The sequence below is a fragment of the Aphis gossypii genome, chromosome 1 (assembly GCF_020184175.1).
Source record: "Aphis gossypii isolate Hap1 chromosome 1, ASM2018417v2, whole genome shotgun sequence".
In the NCBI taxonomy this organism is placed as follows: domain Eukaryota; kingdom Metazoa; phylum Arthropoda; class Insecta; order Hemiptera; family Aphididae; genus Aphis; species Aphis gossypii.
The window spans coordinates 26,237,055-26,260,786 of NC_065530.1; the positions used below are offsets into that span (position 1 = coordinate 26,237,055).

At 24.2% G+C, this 23,732-nt stretch overlaps 2 protein-coding genes and 1 long non-coding RNA gene across 48 annotated transcripts; 1 reads left to right on the plus strand and 2 right to left on the minus strand.

Moving 5' to 3' along the window:
• Positions 1–294: 294 nt before the first annotated feature.
• On the minus strand, positions 295–5,255 carry LOC114129521 (deubiquitinase OTUD6B). The gene is made up of 2 exons (XM_050200292.1): positions 4,852–5,255; positions 295–1,211 (listed from the first exon to the last, which is right to left on the minus strand). Exon 2 carries the CDS (start codon positions 1,203–1,205, stop codon positions 360–362), a length of 846 nt encoding a protein of 281 aa, XP_050056249.1. The 5' UTR covers positions 1,206–1,211; positions 4,852–5,255; the 3' UTR covers positions 295–359.
• Positions 5,256–6,922: 1,667 nt separating this feature from the next.
• Positions 6,923–22,800, plus strand: LOC114129982 (breast cancer type 2 susceptibility protein-like). Of its 46 annotated transcripts, none has more exons than XM_050211053.1 (19): positions 6,930–7,229; positions 8,823–8,954; positions 9,831–9,982; positions 10,228–10,327; positions 10,408–11,476; positions 11,618–12,214; positions 12,497–12,604; positions 13,028–13,557; positions 14,275–14,354; positions 14,838–15,026; positions 16,251–16,401; positions 18,170–18,346; positions 19,026–19,239; positions 20,117–20,355; positions 20,419–20,565; positions 20,690–20,841; positions 20,928–21,180; positions 21,241–21,435; positions 22,395–22,800. In XM_050211053.1, exons 2-19 carry the CDS (start codon positions 8,823–8,825, stop codon positions 22,698–22,700), a joined length of 4,791 nt encoding a protein of 1,596 aa, XP_050067010.1. In that variant the 5' UTR covers positions 6,930–7,229; the 3' UTR covers positions 22,701–22,800. The 46 variants fall into 46 exon arrangements, with proteins under 46 accessions (XP_050066991.1, XP_050066980.1, XP_050066988.1 ...); XM_050211062.1 differs by having other exon boundaries at positions 6,931–7,229; positions 11,618–12,073; XM_050211045.1 differs by having other exon boundaries at positions 6,931–7,229; positions 11,618–11,899; positions 12,041–12,073; positions 12,497–13,557.
• LOC126555932 (uncharacterized) lies at positions 11,499–12,766 on the minus strand. Its single transcript, XR_007607020.1, has 3 exons — positions 12,630–12,766; positions 12,207–12,347; positions 11,499–11,642 (listed from the first exon to the last, which is right to left on the minus strand). It is a non-coding gene; the product is annotated as an uncharacterized LOC126555932 (long non-coding RNA).
• Positions 22,801–23,732: the final 932 nt, after the last annotated feature.

A 23,732-nucleotide genomic window follows, 5' to 3' on the forward strand; every position in this document is an offset into this window, starting at 1 on the left:
ACTATAATGTTATCGATGTACATTGTACATACATGTTTAATATATAAAATATTAACATAACTTTTGATTATATATATACACATACCTATATAGACAGTGTATCACAAGAATAATGATATTTAAATATAATTTTAATGTAAAATTGTCATCTTTATGACATACTGTAGATATATAAATTTCACTTAGTATGCAGTAAATACTGATAATTTATTATATAACCTTGTGTTTATCAGTATAAAAATAAATAATTTTTTTAAATATAGAATAAGAATAATTTTAGATTAACAAATGCAATTAATTTTCAAATGAATTATATATTTAATCAATATTAGAAACATTCAGTATACAACATGAATACACTAAATTGAGCATACAGAATTATAATGTTCACCTAAACCATACATATGCCGATGAAACACTAATGTTAATACTTTATTACAACTAGTATACTCTATTCCAATAGTGATATCAGATCCTTCAGCTTGAATTACTTTGATTGGTATTTTGAATATATGGGATAAAGCTCTTAGTTCAATTTCACCACCCCATTGAACTGAATTTGCTACTTGATAGCAATATTCAATAAATTGTTGATCTGTTAACATTTCTCCAGTATCTGGATGACTTAAATAAGGGATAAAGTCATCTTTGTTGCATTTGATAAAGTCAGAAGTTTTAAGTCGAATTTCAGATACAGTAAAAGTTTGTCCACATACTTCTTTAAGCTGGTGTACAATAGCACTGTATAAGCAATTACCATCTGAAGGAATATCAAAAATAACAAAACCCAGATTTTTGAGTTTCTTAACTAAAGTTTGAGTTTCTATATGTCGTGTACCACCAATGTTTTGAATATCATGTTCTTCAATTAATGCTTGTCTCTCCTTCAATTGAGTGATTTTTTTTGATCGCCGTTTTTCAGCTCTACTAACTTTAGTAGTAGTATCATTAATTTTAACTTCTTGTAAACTTTTAATCAGAGAAGGTTCTTCATTTTCCTCTGTAAATGTACTTAATTCTTCTAAATGTTTATGCTTTAATTTGGCTTCAATTTCTGCTGTTTGCTCAGCAACTTCTTTCTTCTTTTTCCGATCACCCTTTGCTACCGACTTCTTCATTGATTGAATCTTACATTGCATGTCTTTTTTCTCATTTCTATGTCTTTGCAAAATGTCATCTTTAGTTTCGATGTTTACTGATTCCATTTAGCACTAGATATATAGTACGTTATTTTTATAATATAGATCACTATATAATTTTAAATTTAAAAAATAATTTCTCATAGAACAAATACCTATCACATTTAATTATATTTCAATTTTAAATTAGGGCTGGGTTTGAACTTAGCCAATATTTATACTTCACATTATATTCTATATGGTTAATAAAGGTATGAATATAAATTTAATACTCTACTAAATATAAAATATTAATTTTAGTTTAAATGAACTGTAGTCCACTTGGCTGCTAAATAATGTACACTTAGTGATAAAATATAAAGAAATTTATCTAAATTTTAAAGTATTATACATATATATTTTTGAGCATAATCAGAGAAAGAATAAAGTATAGACTATTACAGCAGTTCCCAAACTTTTTTTAGCCAACGCCAAGCTACAAATAAAAAAAATGAATTGCTCCTCTCATAAATAAATAAATAAAAAATTTATACTATTCAAATATACAAACATTTTTATTGTTATGACAAAATAAATCAACAATAACAACATTTTTAATTTTTATGAAAAAAAAACAATAACTATTAATATTAATATTTAATCTTAATGTGAACAATGAGGTCAAACGCTGGCTGGATGTAGTAACTTTATAAAAATTACCGAACTAAGTATAATCTTAGAATATAATTAGTATGCGAGATTATTGTTGATTTAAAAATATCATTATTTACCACACAGCCCACGCCTCTTAAAGGATGCCCGCCTCAGTTTAGGAACCGCTGGACTATTAGACTGCTATTTTAATAACTATTAAAAAATTATGCTTGAATTATTAAACATAAATAATTTAAAAAAATATAGTGTTGGTAGGGTAAATACTATATAAACATTTTTATTTTATGTTAAGAACTTTTTTAAAACTATTGCTATAGTATATGTTAAGTCAAAAAATACTTTATGTCATACTAAGAAACAACAAATAATATATATATACTAAGAGTGAAAAAAAAATGTATACTACAGTAGTTAAGTAAAAATAAAAACAATTTTCAACTGTTTTATTTGAAATAAAGATTGTCAATGAATACTGTTTTAATCAGTTCAATGGACTATAACTAAAATGGACCAATTTCATTTAGGTATTACATTATTTTTGTTATTTTGTATTATGTGAATACAACAAATAATTTATATTTACCTATATTACTTTGTATATTTAACAAACAATTATTGAATTATTATCTCCTAGTTTTATAGAAACAACTACAAATTATTAATAAAAAATTTGAACAATATAGTTTTAAATTACTATTACTATTTTTATAGATACTAACCATTTATAAACATAAGTACAAATGATAGATATGGAAATATCTGGATATTTAAATTAAAAATTAAATAACTAGTATTTTAAGTTTTATTTGATTTTAAAATAAAACTTCCTTAATAATGTAGAATTTATTTGCCAATTTCTATAAATATAGAAATGTATTTTTTAGTAGGTTATTATTTATTTTAATATACTTTTAGAACATTTACAATATGATGAAGAAATCTATTAATAAAGATTTAATTTGTTTTCATTACTAAGATTTAGAAATCCGGATAGTTCAAATTTTATTCTCAGTATTTAAATATAAATAGATTTAAACAAAAATAGTATATTTTTAAACATATAGTACTCATGATGATACAGATATCAAACTTCATTAAAGTAAAACCCTAAATAGTTCAACTGTTAACAAAGATCATTTTTATAAAGTACTAGCTATATTACCCTATTATTTCTAGATTAAAATTAATTTATCTTTTTATCGTTTTTCAGTTGAAGTATATAATATTAACACAATCACAAAGATTAATTATTTTTTACTTCTTAATTTTAGATAGTTTTTTTATATTAGCTCAAAAATTTGGAAATTGATTCAACAAATGCTTATAAGTTAAAAGCTGACGTAAACCCAATATTTTATTATTACAGTTTGTATTTCTCTAAATGTTTAAATCAAAAATATGATCAGAATTAAAAAAATAAATCATGATTACAATTAATCAAAAATAGTAATATTTGTAAATTTGATCACTAGTATTTAATTTTAAAATTTTAAATATTTTAAACGTCATGTTTTTACCAATTTTAATCTGTAACCAATGCCAACTATTTAAAAACTAAAAACATATAATTTTTGATCACTTAAACTAAGTTTATGAATAATTCACTCTATAGCAACTTGTAGATTGAAAAATTAGCTAAAACCGCTCCTCAATTGTTTAAAAATCTATTAACAAAACTTTTATTAAAACCACTCAAATAGTTTATAAGTATTTAGAGAATAAAAAAATTAATTTATAATTATATATATTTATTATTTATTATTGATTTATGTGTTATATAAGTTTTAAATATATACACATATAACTATATAAGACAGCGGTTCCCAAACTTTTTTAGTTTACGCCACCCTAAAAATAAAATAAAATAATTGCGCCTCCCATGAATAAATAAATAACAAATTTATAGTATTTAAATATATAAATATTTTTTTTGTTATGACAAAATAACACGGCTTGCGCCTCCTAAGGGAGGCGCGCCTCACAGTTTGAGAACCGCTGATGTAAGATATAATTGTTATATAATAATATAAAATGTATTAACTTCACTGGAAATAATATTTTCTAGTTACTTAACTAGGTTTAGATATCAGTCTATAATCAGTCATAAAATTTGAGCCCTGCTTATTAAGTATTTATTGATTTAATATTACCTAGTATCTACCTACCTATATGAATTTAAAAATATATAATCAGTACCTACTTACACATTTACTATTTTCTATTAAGAGGATGATATACTCACATGTGTTGTCCCCAATCTTACGAACATAAAATATAGTAAATTTGTAAACAGTAAAATCCATTTTATGCTGTTGACTATAATATTAGTCAATATAATATCTATGTTATCAAAGTGAAAGGTAAAATACTATCTAAGGTATCATATAGGCTTTTATTTTTAAGAAGTTTTAGCTACCTAAGTAAAATATTAAAACTTTAAAATAAAAATATCAACAAAATCACAGAATAATATTCTTACTTTTAAGTTTAATAATACATAAGTTAACTCTAATACTAAAGGTAACAACAAATAATGGATTCCGCACAAATTTTCTATTATTACGTTTTACACATGCAGGTATAACGTCTTCTTAAAAAAAGTTTTTCTATTTTATTGTTTATACCAATAGTTCTTAACCTAGGTGCTCTGAATAACTCAGAATAACTCATAATTTTCTAAGATTTTTGCTAACTACAGCCATAAAATAATACCGCAGTTATGTTTATATTATTTAAATTGAATAATATATTTAAAATTACATAGACAAATAACAATTTACAGTCAATAAAATATAACATAATCATAATGAAAAAATTAAAAACCTTCTTAATAACGATTTTCAAATTTTGGTGGAATTCTTTCTTAAAATTTGTGGATCGTTTGTCTACTGTGAAACACCGGTTAAGAACTACTAGTCCAAATCATAATGAATAATAATTTTTACCATCACTAACATTAATTTTAATTAAATATAAAGAATGAATGATGGCCCAGCCCTAATAAATTCCCATGTACAAAAAATTTATTATCTACATATTTTTTTTAATATATACTTACATAAATAAATGTACAATTGAACAATGAAAAATTTGACATAATTCAACTTAGTCCGATGACGGATATATTATAAGAAAAACATTTTTATTTGAAGTGTTGTCTTATTTCAAGAATGTATTAGAACAAAATTATATACATAAAAAAATTAGATTTCGTTAAGTATGGATTGCAATTCACAATACGAAGCACATCTAAATCGACAATAGGTACCTTCACACTTCAGTTTTTTTATTTTATTACAAAGTTGTAGGCATGCACAAAATATCATTTAACTATATTATGATTATGTTCTTTTCTATACCTACTAAATATAGGTGTAGGTATTTACTATTTAACAATTTTAATTTATATTATTTATTATACAACACATAACACAGTACACAGAAACGCATTAGGAGTTAGGACCGGAGCTAGTACAGTTTGGCCCCGAGATAACAGGCAGAATAATTTTCATGGAATAAACGCATAAATCGGGGCTACAATGTAGAGAAGATAAGGTGACACCACTCCCGTATCTTTCCATAGACCTATTAACTAAGTTATTTAACTAGTTAATAGGTCTATGTATCTTTTAATAGTACAATCATGAACATAAGAGTCATAGAAAAAAGATTAGAGTACTCTCATTAGAAGATCTTCTAAGACCGTGGATAACTGTAATGTCCATGGGTGCGTATCATTGACGCAAAAAAACGCGGCAGTTTGGTAGTTCAGAATTTAACACCAGAGTACACCACCCTCTATACGACTTATATACGAGTCGTAATAGAGATTTACATTTAAATTTTATTTAAATCTATTAATTGCTGTACAAATGTCAATAATCTGCATGTCAACAAAATATATTTTATGTTATATTGTATAGATTATTAAAATAAACTAATGTTTTGGAATCATATACCAATTATTATGTAAAAATTGTAATAATATTATAATATGTTAGGTATGTACTATAATTGTACTATGTAGCTATATCGTACAAATTTATTGATTTAAATAAAATGCATATTTATTGTTTATTCATTATCGTATGATATTTATATGTTTATTTATTCATTGTCACTTATATTATGTACAAAAATGAAATTAGTAATAATTCTTACCAACAATAAGTATAACTGTATAAGGTACGAGTTTAGAGTGTTAATAAAAACTCAAATATACTACTACCTACTGACCCAAGTACACCCAAATAAAAAATCATAATTTATTCTATTTATACAGGTACCTATATAATACATAATAACAAAAAAAATTAAATATTAAGCATGATGTAGAGAAGATACAATATATATAATAGAAGATGCCATTTGCTCACTTATTGTAAAAACTAAATAGGTACAAAAAATGTTATTATTTTTAATATTAGATGAGTTAAGGACAGACAAATTTAATATTATCTTAATTGGATATGATGAACATAAAAATGTGTTAACCAAAAATATAATTATTTTTTATTTACAATTATGAATATTTTTTGTATATGATGCAGAAAAAGCAAAACGAGAAAAAAATAAAAAACAAAAAATTTAGCGAAGCAGTCTACTCTTATAATTGTGTATGTAATATTGTTAAAATATATAACTATATAATAAAACTTCCTTAATTGAAACTATTTTAAATGTTATCTAATTGAATAGAATAATTACAAATAATTCTTTCGTGGTTAGTATTTTAAATTTTGAAGTAATTATATCAAAAACAACAAAAATATATATAATTTTTGATATTTTACATTAAAAACAAAGTATTCACCACGGTCTTAGAAGATAGGTCTAAGACATAGACATATTAATATGTCTATGCCGTCTATGGTCTAAGTCCTAACTCTTAAGATGTATCTTCTAAGACAATATTATAAAAACCAGCTTTTGGGCGAATGGTGGCGCTACCTGCACGAGACATTAATTGTACTACCAAACTGCCGGGATAATTTGTGACCGGAATATTTACAAGTGGTGTCTCCTTATCTTCTCTACATCATGCTTATCTCGATTTACGTTAGTACTATCACTACTATCACAGAATTGAATTTAAATTAAAGTCTGTGACAACTACAATTCTTAATAGTAAATAGTAAATAGTAAATACCAAATTTTAATACTAAACATTTAAATTTAAAGACTAGATCAATTTCAGTTCTCATTTCTTATTACTCAGAAGTCTATCTAGCTCTCAATATTTCAAAGTCATAAAAAAATTAATAAATATTACGTAAATATTTATTAAGGATAATGTTAAAGAGTAAAATTACAAATCATTTTTAAATGTTTTATTTATAGTCATTAGTCCTAAATACTTAAAGAAAAACATAATATAATATAGTAGCTGTTGTATAATTTACTTATAAGTTATAATTCATAAATAATTTCAATAAGGTAGGTAATTGTTTTTAATATAGATTCTGTACAGATACTACTAACCTTATGTGTATAGTGTATAAATAAAAATGACAAATATATTAAGTACCTACTTGGCTATAGTGACACTAGTGATGAATAATTCATTTGATAAGTTACAATAAATTAGTAACTGCTTGGTTACTAGTTACATCAGTTAGTAGTTCTCAACCTTTTTTTATTCATGTCACCTTTAACCATTAGAATTAAACACTGTGTTACCCTACATCAAAATAATAAAGAATCTTAGTTTTATATCTAAAAATTCTCCTATTATTTAAAAAAAAAAAATACAGTACATAAAAACGTTGATATTAAGAGGATGTCGTACCTGTATGTGTTGTCTTCGTCTCACATACATACGATATAGCAAATTTTTATTCACCAGTTTCAAAAGTTTGCTATTAGTTTTGATATTAGAGTGAATTGACCTATTATATAATTTAAAGGCAAGATTATTATCTAGGGTCCCACGTAGCCTTTTATTCATATTATTATTTTAAGTAAGTTATGACCTTTTTGAAACTCTACATTTTAACCTGATTATAAGTTACTTAAAAATAATAGTATCAATAAAAGGCTACGTGGGGCCCTACATAATCATCTTACCTTTAAATTATACAATAGGTCAATTCACTCTAATATCAAAACTAACAGCATACTTTTGAAAACAGCGAAAAAAAATTTGCTATGTCATACGTGTGTAAGACAGAGACAACACATGCGGGGACAATGTCCTTTTAATATGAATAGCTATAATAATATTTTTTTTTCCTTTTCTCGTTGCTTTTCGTGTCACCCCGGTTGAGAACTACTGAGTTACATTGAAATTCTGCATCTAATTAATTTTTAAAATAAAATCTTATGAGAGATAATTTGAAAATTTGGAATTAGTTTTGTATAATTGACCGTGATTTTTTTTTTTTTGAAAAAAATAAAGATACTATAAATATTTATTTGTATGAGAGTTTGAGAGAAAAAATGAGTATGTAAATATAGGTTGTAACTAAGACTGAAGTTGATCACTTGAAAAAAACTATTAGTTAAAAAAATTACTTTTTCTAACTTATTTTAATTTGTAAATTAAATATTAAAATATAACAAAATTATTAGTATAATTTTATTTCTATGAAAACAATAGTTAATTATTAGTTAAAAAATATGAATATTTTGTAAAATTAATTATTTAAAAAAAATGTTATTTGTAAACGACCAATTCTTAAATGAAAAAAAAAATTATAGTTTGATTGGATTACAAATTATTATGTGGCTTTTATACATGTAATTTCAATGCCTAGTTTATTTGTAGTGTAAAATTGAAATAATTTTATTTAAATTGTAATTTAAAAATTGTAAGTACTTAATAATTATCACTACCTAGTACCTGAAGTAATGCCTCATGGCACTTCCATGTGGCAGGTGTATTGCTAATTTAAAAATAAAAATAAAATGTACTTAATAATTTAGAAGATATTAGGTTATAGATTATAAAGGGTTAAAGAAGTTATAAATATTAACTCTATTTTATTTATAATTATTATTATCTATAAGTTTTTAAATTTTATTTTACAGATGGAAAAACAAAATAAAAGCCATGAAATGAAACAAAATTTAAGAGCTAAAAGTCCTACAGTTAAATCAGCTTTACAGGATTGTAGTATACTAAATATTTCAAATCCTCATAACTTAAATTCAATAAAAAAGGTATGATGTAAAAAATATATATATTACATGTAACCTACATAAAATATTTATGAATTTATAACATGCATATTATTATGAACTTTTATCATAAATAGTACCTACAATTAAATCTGTCATGGAAATGTACCACATTTTGTGTTATACACTTAGAATGAAGTATTCCTCAAAATATTGGTACATTAAATCTCTAAATTAATTTATCATTATCTAAACTTTAAATGTTTGCTATATTAGCTAGGTAAATATTTTATATTTAAATATCAGATTATGAAAAAAAAAAAAAACATGAAAAATTACACTGATTAGGAAAATGTATAAATGTAAAGCTTTATACTAAATGATAGTTAGAAAATTTTACCTACCCAAAAAATAGCCTACAAAAAATAAAAGTTAATCTGAGTGTCACATAATTTTTACTATCCAGTTATAAACAACAATATTAACATTTTGACTAGTTTGAGCAAATTAAAGTTAATTTATATTGTTGGATACATACCAATCTGTATCTAAGCCATTACATATAATTAAATTTTAACAACAAAAAAGAAACAAAAACTCTTATAATTTAAACTTTGAAGTCAATTTGAAAGAAGAAAATATGGAGAATTATCATTTTAATATTAGGTAATAATTTATAATGTTCTTTGGGGTTTTCTTTTTTGTGAATATTTTTTCTATGATTCAAAATAATAAATATGTAACTTGAATATTACAATAATGTACAATAATCTTTAATTACAAAATAAATAATGAAATTAAATACAGAAAAACACTGTGGGAGGAAGCCTCATAGTTGAAAAACCTTGTGGATCATTATTAAAATTAATTATAATTATATTTATATTATTGTATAATGTTTATATGAATATAATTCAGGAAAATCAAGAAATGAAAGTCTTAACAGTATCAACTCCAACTATCCACCAACCAAAAACATTAAAAAATTTGAATTTATTAAGTAATTTACAATCAACACCAAATACTCGCCATTTTAATAAATCAGAAATGGATTCAAGAATAATAATGAAGTAACATTATTTTTTATTTACTATTTTTAAAAATATCTATTCTGTCCAATAAGTGAATACAATATTTCTTTAGATCCCTTTGTGATATCTTGCCATTAACACTTGCATGTGATACAAATTAGAACCAATTTTGTTCAGGTCATGACATGTTTTCTTGTTGGACAGAGTCACAGAGTATAGTCTCTTATTATTTGTTTCTAAATAAATCTTGTTAGTCATAATCAATATTTAATATTATTTTTCAGCCTCAGTCCAATAATGTCTACCTCAACATTAAAACAAAACTTATATAATCATAAAGATATTTATCAACATAAATCACATACAGACATTGATTTTTCATTAGTAAACATTTATTTATGCTTTTATTTATATTTTTACTTTGAAATATTACTAATAAATAATATTATATTTTTCTCAAATAGAATCCATTGAAATACCAGAATTCATCAAATCTTTGTAAAAACCACGAATTAAACAAATGGAAAACAAATAAAACTTTAATTGGAACAACTCACAAAAGTAATATTATCAATTCAACAATTTTACCAGAAAATACAAGACAAACAAATGAAGATAATATTAATGAAAAAGCTAAAAGATGCTTATTTGAAGAAAATAAGACAGTTAATAATATATCTAATTTGGAAACAGATCAAGATTCACTTAATATTTCTTTAGACATATTAGAACAAGTTTGTCAAATGTCAGAAATAATGGATGATAGTTTAACCGAGGAAGTAAAAATAAATGTTGATAATGATAAAAAGAAAAAAAAATTAGCATTTTTTCTTTATGGCAATAGCACACCTAAACTTGAAGATACAGAGGAAGAAAACAAATTATTACAATGGGCATTAAGTATGGAAGATAATGTATTATCTGAATCTAGATCAAATAATAAATTATGTTCTGAAAAAGAATTTACCTCTCTAAATCAACTTAAAAATAAAGAAACTAACTTATCTAAATATGGAAGTGAACAATCTAAAAGTAATAAGTTGAACACATATATAAGTGATTCAAAGTGTAACTTTTTTGATCCTGAAGATATAAATGAAATTGGAAATACACAGATGTGTGAAATAGCAGATATGACTGAACCATTAGAATCATTTGATGATCAATGGACACAACAATATACGTCATGTAATGTATCTAATTTAAGCAGTAAAGTTAAAGAAAATCATTTCCATAAAAATTCTGATGAAGTAATAAACACATCAATAGATTTTATTGGCGATAAAATAAATATAAAAAAATGTAACTTATTAGATAATACAAATGAAAAGTTAGAAATATTTCAATCAATTGTTAAAAATGAACTGATTGAATCTCGAATTGTGACTCCAGATGATATAATAACAAATGATAGTATATATAATGGTTTTTTTACTGCTGGTGGCAAATTAATTAAAGTATCAGATGAGGCCTTACAAAAAGTTCAAACATTGTTAAAAGATGAACTAACTGAATCATCAACAGTTACAAAAGGTACAACTAGTACAAAAACCAGTACCTGTAAAGGTTTTTCAACTGCAGGAGGAAAATCGATTAAAATATCAGATACAGCCTTACAAAAAGTTCAAACACTGTTAAAAGATGAACTAACTGAATCATCAACAGTTCCAAAAGGTACAACTAGTACAAAAACCAATACCTGTAAAGGTTTTTCAACTGCAGGAGGAAAATCAATTAAAATATCAGATACAGCTCTACAAAAAGTTCAAACACTATTAAAAGATGAACTAACTGAATCATCAACAGTTACAAAAGGTACAACTAGTTCAAAAACCAATATCTGTAAAGGTTTTTCAACTGCAGGAGGAAAATCGATTAAAATATCAGATACTGCTCTACAAAAAGTTCAAACACTGTTAAAAGATGAACTAACTGAATCATCAACAGTTCCAAAAGGTACAACTAGTACAAAAACCAATACCTGTAAAGGTTTTTCAACTGCAGGAGGAAAATCAATTAAAATATCAGATACAGCCTTACAAAAAGCACAAACACTGTTAAAAGATGAACTAACTGAATCATCAACAGTTACAAAAGGTACAACTAGTTCAAAAACCAATACCTGTAAAGGTTTTTCAACTGCAGGAGGAAAATCAATTAAAATATCAGATACAGCCTTACAAAAAGCACAAACACTGTTAAAAGATGAACTAACTGAATCATCAACAGTTACAAAAGGTACAACTAGTTCAAAAACCAATACCTGTAAAGGTTTTTCAACTGCAGGAGGAAAATCGATTAAAATATCAGATACAGCCTTACAAAAAGCACAAACACTGTTAAAAGATGAACTAACTGAATCATCAACAGTTCCAAAAAGTACAACTAGTACAAAAACCAATACCTGTAAAGGTTTTTCAACTGCAGGAGGAAAATCGATTAAAATATCAGATACAGCCTTACAAAAAGCTCAAACACTGTTAAAAGATGAACTAACTGAATCATCAACAGTTCCAAAAGGTACAACTAGTACAAAAACCAATATCTGTAAAGGTTTTTCAACTGCAGGAGGAAAATCGATTAAAATATCAGATACTGCTCTACAAAAAGTTCAAACACTGTTAAAAGATGAACTAACTGAATCATCAACAGTTACAAAAGGTACAACTAGTTCAAAAACCAATACCTGTAAAGGTTTTTCAACTGCAGGAGGAAAATCAATTAAAATATCAGATACAGCCTTACAAAAAGTTCAAACACTGTTAAAAGATGAACTAACTGAATCATCAACAGTTACAAAAGGTACAACTAGTTCAAAAACCAATACCTGTAAAGGTTTTTCAACTGCAGGAGGAAAATCGATTAAAATATCAGATACAGCCTTACAAAAAGTTCAAACACTGTTAAAAGATGAACTAACTGAATCATCAACAGTTCCAAAAGGTACAACTAGTACAAAAACCAATACCTGTAAAGGTTTTTCAACTGCAGGAGGAAAATCGATTAAAATATCAGATACAGCCCTACAAAAAGTTCAAACAATGTTAAAAGATGAACTAACTGAATCATCAACAGTTACAAAAGATACAACTAGTTCAAAGACTAAAATTTTTAATCAATTATTAAATGCTGAAGATAAATCTATTAAAAAATTAGACATGTTGTTACAAAAAGATCAAGTAACATATAAAGATGATAAACAATTATTTGATAGTTCACTAAAAACAATTGATATTCCAAACGATTGTAATAATTTGAACAGAGCTTCAAAATCAATTAACAACCTAAAAACTAAATCAAACTGTTTTGAAATTTTAAAACACGAAGAAGAGAATACATTTGAAGATGATTTGTCTTTAATTAACACAGTGGAAAAATTTGAAAGAGATCAAATTGTTTGTAAGCCAGTACTGAGAAATAAACGTCCAGGAAGCCCTATAAATAAATATGAAATTGATTATAAGATTAAAAAAACAGTACATAATGAAAGATGGGAAATTGATGAGTTAAATATTTCATTTAATGATTACTTGTCAAAAAAATTATATGGACCCAAAGTATCATTACCAGAAGTAGTTGATTGGAACTTACCAAAAATGTCTACAACCAAACAGGTATTTATTACGTATGAATCGTGGAATAAAAGTCACAACGTAAAAGGTCCCACTTTTAATAATATATACTTGATTCTGAGTATTATCTATTATTTGTGTAATGATTGGCAGCAGTTGAACATATACTGACAATTTTTTTGATTAGATATAAGTGATATAATGAAATAATGTATACAATAATACATATTATATTTATAATTATTATAATAATACAATTTATACAATTTATATAACATAGATACTTCATAAAGCTATTTTTTGACCACCCCTAATAAATAAAATTAGAACATTCTTTGTGGAAATTAAACAAAAATCCTTTATAATATACAACTTGAGGGTAATTTTTTGTTCAAATTAATTAATTCCATTTTTACATTCCAACTTGTTTATGAATTGTGAAAAAAAAAAATTAAAAACAAATGTCTAGACGAGTACTATTTTGATTTAATCCAACAGACAGCCTACAATCTCATTACTTATATCATGACTGTGTCAGATGTTAGGAAATAAGAAAATTTCCAGTTTACTAAATATAGGATCAAAAGATATAGGTAATGAAAGTTATTATAGTAAATAACAAATATTTTTTATGAACTTTGTTTAATATTATATTAAAACCATTTTTTTAGTCCATTAGTAGTTTTACCTGTTTTGTTATAATAATCACACATATAAATATAAAATTATATTAATTAGTCACTTTGAAAATTATTTCAGTTTCCTGAGAATGGTATAGCAAAAGAATTAATCAAATTGGGTATCGATAATGCAACAAATTTGAAGTTATATTGGGAAAAGTATATTTTAATTTTCATTTGTTTAAAGAGAACACCACACCTGCATAATATGTTGCTCTATCTTATATACATACTACATAGCAAATTTACGTTCAGCAGAATTAATTTTATACTGTTAGCTTTAATAATAGAGTAAGTAAACTTTAAAAGTAAGAATATTATCTAGATAATCACTTATGCATTTATTGATATTTTAATTTTGAAATGAGTTACTGGCATTTAAAAGCTTAAATATTTTACATAACTATAACTTACTTCAAAATTAAAATATCAATATATGCCTGTGCGATAACCTAGATAATATTCAGATATTCTTATTTTTAAATTTGATAATAGGTAAACTTAGTCTATTATTAATGCTTACAGCATAAAATTAATTCCGCTGAACGTAAATTTGTTTTATAGCAGTATGTAAGACAGATTCATGCAGGTGTGGCATTCTCTTAAATTAAAAATATTCTAATGACATATTTTTTTTTACAGAAATTATAAATTATCTGATGGTCATAAAAATAAAATGTACAATTTTCAAGATATAAAATATTTTTTTTTATTACACAATTTTGTTGATGGCAAACTCATTCCTAATAGATGGATAGAAAACCATTTTCGTTTTATAGTATGGAAATTGGCTGCTACTGAAATTTTTTTTCCCGATCAGTTTGGAAACAAGTACATTTTTATAATATATAGATTTAACATAATATATTAGGGTCAAAGTTTTATCATCATACATTTTAAATCCACTTATCACTCATCTAAATTTTAAGTACTTAAAATACTTTTTATTCAATACTCAACATTTATGTTTTAACATTTTTAGGAAATTATTTAAGTTATGGATTATTAAAAAATAACTTTAAACTTAATAAAAGAAAAATCTACTATCTCTACCAAATCACACTTATTATAGTCAATAAGTTAACCTTATTTTCTTAGCTTTTTATTGAAAATATTTATACTAAACATTATTTTATTTATAGTAAATTTGCATTTAGAAGAACTATTCTTATGTTATTAGCTAACATTAAAGTGAATTAATCAATTATTAAACTTAAATTTAAGAATATTGTCTATACTTGTATGTTAGCTTTTTTATTATATTAATATTTTTCATATAATTCATAAGTTAAACCTACTATTATTTAATATTTTTATAAATAATACTATGTTATCTATATACTCAAATTTGTGTTATTTTTGTTGATGATAAATTTTTTCATTTAATTTTTTTTACAATTTCCAAATTTTTCTAAACACATGATGTATTCACTATCTAGTATAATATCTTAGATTTATCTCCTAATATTATTTAAGCGTAAAGCAATGAATTTTATTGCACTTTATTTTTTGGAGTTTTTCCAAAATATTCCTTAATAATCTGGTTAATTTTAAATAATTCCTTAATATTTCAAATAAACTGTAAGCTTAGCTTAAAAATATACCTCAAATTATTTTGTTGGATCAATTAAAATTAATTTCACTTTTGCAGTTCGAATATAAATATTTAAATAAACATGAGTAAAATACTCATACACTGGACTATTTTTTTTTTTTAACTCAAAGGGTATTTAGGCATGGTGGATATTTAATTAAAATACACCACTGATAGCACTTGTTTAGAAATTGGTTTCAATTAATATTTTTTTTGTCCATTCAATATGTCAACAAATTCTAGTACTTATATTACTACTTTTTCTTAATTTTTATCCTCATATTGACTATATTGATGTAAAAGCTTTATATTTATTGAGTTATATTTTAGTGACAAATGACATTCAAAAAATAGACCTTTACTTTTACATTTTCATTCAATAATTTTATAGCCAGTGTCATTATTATGACTGCTATTTTTATTATTTTAAACTAAAGATTAATTGATTTGAATATTTTTAGGTTATTAACAGCAAAAAACATAATACATCAACTATTATATAGATATTATAGAGAAATAGAAAAATGCCAAAGATCTGCATTAAAAAAGATACTTGAAAAAGATGAAGCTACATCAAAAAGAATTGTTTTATGTGTTTCAAAAGTTAATAAAGTAAGTATTTTTAATATTTTACCAATTATATTTTTATGAAAACAATACCTTTTTCAATATTAAATTAATCTATATAGATATTTTAGTGATATATATTATATCATGGTCAACATATTTAATTTAATTTAACACTTATGTAAAATGTTTAAAATTATTCTGTTTTTAAAAATTCATAAAAAATTTTCTTTTTATATCTAAGATTTAAAAATCTTATTGAAGGTTCTTTATATATTTTTACTTTTATGAAAAAAAGAAAATTTACTGCATATTCAAATAAATTTTTATATGAGTGTTTGAAGTTCTAATTCTTACAACATTTATATGTACTCATAAAATAACTATTTTTCATCAAATGTTTTTATAACTTAACTCTAACCTAAACTTTTTTTTTGTTATATCTGTAATTTTTATAGTACATATTATAATGAATTTTTCATAATATTTTGATTTTTTGATTTAATTTATATATTTGAAATATTTAAAAAAAAATTTGTTTTATTTCTATAAATGCAGCAGATAAAACATCTTTTACTCAATCAAACAGCTTGAAAATGTAATACAAGGGCCCATATAAATTCTTATAAATATGTAAAATAATTGGCCATTAACATGGTTACAATCAGTGGCAGCTCGTGTGATTCATTGAATGTAGGCACAAATATTTCCCTCATTTTCCGCTATCACAACTTTGAACTTACTTCTAATTCCTGTTGATTTTTTAAATAAAATAAAATTCATTTTTTGTATATAAAAACATTTAAATATATGGTCGACGATAGCAATAGAAAGATGATAAAACCGAAAAAAATTTCGTAAACCATAATAAAAATAGAATCTGGGCTTAATTGGATTGTGCCTAGCAATTGTATTAATTTGTGTCAAAAAGTGGGGGAAACCCAGTAACATTGATCAGGCTATTGGGGCATAACAAATTTGTACCTATCGCCCTATGCCCGTATTATATTGTATATACATATATTGTACGCCCATATTTAATAACATTTTTTTTTTTTCGATAATATTTTTTAATAATATACAAAATTATCAACTATATAATAATAGAAAAAACACTATCTAGTACTTAATACCTACTCAATTTTAAATGTTTCAAAAATGTTTCTTCTTTCTTTAAATTTTGTTAATTTGAACTTCAAATGTTGACAAAGTTAGTCAGTCTATAAAATGTATGAATTGTTTTGCAGAAAAAAATGTGCAATTTTTATACCTAAGGCTTGAAAAATCAATTCAAAGTGCTTTATAAGTAGTTCAAGTTGAAACTAAAAAATCTAAAAATTATACAAGCATAAGATTTGTAAAAACATATTAGGTATATTAAGTTCAAATTTTGACAAATTAAATATTTAAACTATGAATAATTGATATTCATTATTTTTTTATAATTTGAAAATATTTTTTGTGAACATAAAACTTTTTTATATATTATTATGTTTTATATGCTCAATGATATTTACTTATGCAATTTTTTTGACAAAACTTACCTATCAATTCACTATATTACTAATAGTAAAATAAATTACTTAAGCTAATAAATTGTAATATCAAAACCCATAACATGAAATTTACTTAGTGATATAGTCTGATAAACAATATTCCATATCTATACAGTGATTCTACTCAATAACTACCGTACAGCAACGCTATACCCTCTTACCAATTGTTTTGAATGTATTATTATTAGGTATTTAAGTTTTTTTTAATAAATACATACATTATTTAAAACTCATTTTGTATTTTTAAAATATTTTAGACAAATTTAGCTGAAACATATACTATTGAACTAACTGATGGCTGGTATAGTGTTCAAGGAATAATAGATTATGAAATGAATATGCTTTTACATAAAGGCATTGTAAAAGTTGGTACTAAACTTATAGTATACAATGCAGAACTTATTGGTGCTGGAGAAGGAATTGATCCTCTAGATGTAAATATTTTATCTTTACAAATAAATAATTATACATATATTTCTTCAATGAACTTATTTACTTATTTAAATTATTATTTGTATAACGTTCAGATATATTTTACAGTCCTTACCTATGATTTTTGGGAATATTATTTTTTTTTTCTATTATAAAATTACATCTTATTAAAATACAATTATTAATTAATCAATATTTAATCAGCAATTTCTTAAACAGCCAATCATCTTAGTAGGTACTGTTTTAGTATTATGCCATATAGTATTAATAAGCTGAAACATCTTTAACTATAAGACAGACACGGATCCAGGGGAGGGGCAAGGGGCCATGGCCCCCTCCGTAGACTCTGGTGTACACTGTATCTGTATGTATATCTGCATTGTTTTGCCGATAGCGTTTTTAGCGAAATTTTATTCAAGTTACCCCCCCCCCTCCATAAATATGTTCTGGGTCCGCGCCTGCTATAAGAATATTACGATACTACCAAATTGGTATTTATAATATTCATTCTGCAGTTTATTGGTATTACTAAATATTTGTATTATGGAATATAATCTTCAATATTGACATACTAATACATTTAATATAATAATGTTGTATAATTTCAATACTGTTAACCCTTAATTTCTTTAAATTAAAATATTTCATTTTTTTTTCTTTTTGTGTGTGTTTGTATATAAGGTTCACAATGGTGTAAAACTTAAGATATCGACAAATAGTACACGAAGAGTACGTTGGTATACCAAATTAGGGTTCTATAAAAACTCTACATTACCTATACCTATTACATTGGAATCAGTTCTACCACATGGTGGAATAATAGGATCTCTTTCACTTGTAATACTTAGAAAGTATCCTATAATGTTTCTTGAAAAGAAAACAAGTTCAAAATCTAGTACGTATATTGTTTGTAAAGTAAATATGTAAAGTAGTGATGCCAAAATGTTTTTCTTGGGTGGGTGTCCAATTACTGGTGCCAGTTTGTTTATTGTACCCTAAATGATTTTTGGATGATTTTTACAACCTCTTATACTCAATTTATTAAAATAATAGAGACAAAAATGATTACATGATTATTACATATATAACATAATGACAAGGTAATAAAAATGCATAAATCATCATCTTTCAAGATTACAATATAATTTTAGAAATTAAAATATTTAAGCTTGATATTTAAAAAATTTGAGATGTCTAAGTAATTTTTTTCTTCAAAAGTGCATTTTGATCAAATTAAGTATATTAAATTTCTAGAATGACTATCCATGTTTCAACATTACTGTCTCAATCCATACATATTTTACATTCCTTTAACATCTTCCAATTTTGTCATATGGTTTCCCATAGTTATGATTATGTTTATTTGCTAAATGTTGACTCTTAAATTTCTACCGATAATTATATATTTAAAATACAATTTCAATAATTTAAAATTAACTTAGACTTTTAATGTTATTATCATATTATTCCTTGTTTTTATACTTATTGTGTTTATATTGACTGCATATATATATACTTTATAAAATCTTATTTTTGTTATATAATATAACCATTACTATAATCAAATTAGTATAATATATATTTTATTCATTATTGTATTTATATTTAAAACAAATGCAGATAAGCTCCCTAGAAAATATTAATAAATAATTTTATATTATGGAATATAGGAAGTGTAACTTAAGAATTTGGTGGACAGTTTTGGCCTACCACTGAATTTGTATAATTTAATGTATTAATAATAATTTTAATTAAGAATTGTATTTATTTAGTTTTTAGGAATGAGAAAATGGAAATTATTGAAGCTGAAAAATATAAAGCACACCAACAAAAGGCATTAGAAATAATTTCAAATAACATAAAATCTGAATTAATTGCTGAAATGGCCTCTAAAACTAATAGTGTATCAAAAAAATATATTTCGAATATGAAAAAAGAAAATTTAGATACATTAAATATAGATGAATTGAGCAATATTTTAGAAAATTCCACTGATCCTTTGGAAATTCAAGTAATTTATTTAGCTTTAAATTATAAAAATGTACATAATATTATACTTAAAACTTATTTATAGTCCTTGCTCAGTCAAGAAAAGTTAGAAGCCCTTGAAGATTTTAAAAAATCAGAGCAAGAAAGATTCTATAATGAACTTCAAAATAGGGTCAATAAAGTATTTAATGATCAATTTAAAGATGCTCGTAAAGTAATACCTATGATAAAGGTAAACAATATAATTTATATGTATATATATTTTTTTTTTTTTTATTGAACTTTGGACATACATTTATCATAGAATACTTTTAATTACTTTTAATATTTACACGATTTTACTTTTAAAATTATAGTTACGTGTTGTTGATAAAAAGTATGCTTCTACTGGCGTTAAAGCTGCTTTACTTACAATTTGGAATCCATCAGAGGATGTCACTGATATTTTGAATAAATCTACTGAAGGTCAATGTTGTACATTCCATCATATTACTGCTAATGGATTTATGTATGAAAACTTATAATTTAAAAAAAAATCAATATTGTATGGTAGTATAGACTAAACTTAAATAATTTTTATAATGCTTTGTTTAGGAATGGTGAACTACAATTATCAGCCAACAAAAATACTCGTTTCAATTTTCAAGAGTGTACAAATGAATATGCGAAACGTGATGTAGTAAGCTTTAAAAATATTTGGTCTGGTACATTTTTACCACTATTTGGTGAATTAGATTTTGTTGGTATTGTTATATCAAATGTTAATAAAAATAATGCTTTTAATGAAGTCTACGTATCAGATAAAGAAATGAATATAATCAGTATTTTGTTCCGAGGCAATATTAAGGTAAATTATCAGCACTAAAAATTATACTTATAAATTAGAATTTATTTGAATATTGTTTAGGAATATGGATATGATGACATGATATACCCAGGCAGTATATTATCTGGAATTAATATTCAATTTAAAGGTTTCAATCCTATGTCTTCTATACCAAAGTTGTATACTACGGAGCAATCTTTATTTACAACAAATCCGAAGACTGATTATATTTTAAACATTTTTAATGATTATAAAATGTTCATTAAAATGCCTGAAGTAAGAAGTATAAGAAATTACATTTTTTATTTCATTATGTAATAATATTATATAACCGCATAAGTACCTATGTTTAAATTTTTTAACTATTACTGCATGTACATATTCTACAAAAACAAATAACTTTATATTATATCAGGTGTGTAGCCATGTATAGGGAAAATGTTGTATAATATAATACGCTTACTATTTGTCCCGATCGGTCATTCAGTTTGTCCTAGTTAATAGAATCTAAGAGAAAATAACATTTAATGTTGTATTATTTAATAATATTATACATTGTATCGTTTTACAATTATCTTCTAAAATGACTAAATCTAATCAGCATTATCTTAGGTTTATTTTTTGTTAAACAAGTTTACTCTAGGCATTGTGTCAAAAAAATAAATAAAAAATCGATAAATGTCCCTGTTTGGGGATATTAAAATCTGGCAACCCTGTAATATTATAATATAAAATGTTAAAAATGTTTCAGGTTAGCTTAATATGGATTATATTAATTTTTTATAAATTTTGTTTAATGAAATATTGAAAAGTTAAACTTATTTTATAATTTATTAATGTGAGCATATGACTCCATAATGCATTAAGTTCTATTTAAATATTTATTTAAAACACCCCTTTTAAAAAAAAATACTAACAGAAAACCAATAGCTTAATCATAACGCTAATCAAATTGTAGTAGATTCAATAACACAGTTCATGATGCAAATTGGCTTCATTCATCTCACGCAAACGTTAATAGACTCCATTTGATGTCATCCGCAGTACATTTGTTAATAGTTTTTTTTTCATAACTGTTAATTTAATAAATGAATTTAAAATAAAATAATAAATAATATTTTGAAATTTTTTAGTCATTTAATTAAAACTGGCTTTAAACTATGAACTTATAAATTGTAAATATAGGATTATTTAATATATATGGATTAATATTAAATAAAATAATCAATTTACAGAATCAAGATTTTTTAGTAAGCTGTCAAACTAAACTTAATGAAATTTGTAACGGACATGGAGAAACAACAATGATAAATAATGAGCAATGTTTAAATAAATCAAGAAATGCATTGCATAGATCTTATGGTGAATTACCTGTCACTGTTGTGAGAACTTCTAATACACCTCAATCTGAATTTTCTCCTGTTCAAAAAAGAATAAAAATGCTGAATGCTTATGGAAAAACACCACCATTAAATATTGTTCATACTAAACCACCAGATAAAAAACTGATGGGTCAATTTAAAACACCAACCCGATTATAAATTTATGTATTTCATAAGTTCAACTATTAATTTAAGTTAAAATAGGTAGTTTGTAAATAAATGTTTTGTTTATTTTATTAAAAAGAAAAATTTTACTATATTATTTGTAGTTATTATTACATTATGTGTTATGCTAATTGAAATACAGTTGTTTAAAAATTAAATTCTTAATGTTTAATTATTAGTTATCAATATTAGTTAAATTATTAAAAATATATAAACCTAACAAAATATTAATACAATTTTGGAACATTCAATCAAATCAAAGATTTAAAAATGTTCCTGTGAAACTAAATTGAGAATATGTAGGTATCAGGTATGTTAAGAAAATAAAAGGAGAGAGTACTTCACCACAGAATATCTTATACATATTCCTAAAATAGTCCTTCTAGTAGAGGTGCCTACTATTTAATTTAGTCTAACCACTCCTTGATCGATATATCTATTAAATTTGGTTTGATTCACAAATTAAGCTATGTGTAATATGTATCTTAATTAATGATTCATTTCACTATACTTTATAGTGGTTAATACTTGATTTGCACCTTAATACCAATCACTTAATCGCCTTTTATATTTGGTAGTGACCTTGTACTGGATATGCTGCGATTAATAAAATTGATAAATTTCTTATTTGAATCATGGCGTTTTTTTTTAAATTTTAAACAATTGTAAACATCCCCCCTCCATAAGAATACAATAAAATACTATTGTCTATGCACACACCACACAAGTCGGTTAATTCAGATGGAGATAAATTTACTATATAAAAAAAAAATAATTAGTTAATGTTGATTTTTTAATCATAATTTGTTGAATTATTGTTTTTATAACCATGTTTGCCCGCCAAAACACGGACTCATCAATATTTTCCACTGCGGATAAAAATATGGGTGATTACATCTACTGTTGTACTAAGGAATTTGTCATCCTGGGGCAACTACAAAAAAACCGCCTCCTTATACCAAATTTAATTAAAGTATTAAAAAAATTAGCCATCCTCTCAATTCTCAAAATCAGCCACCTAGGGCT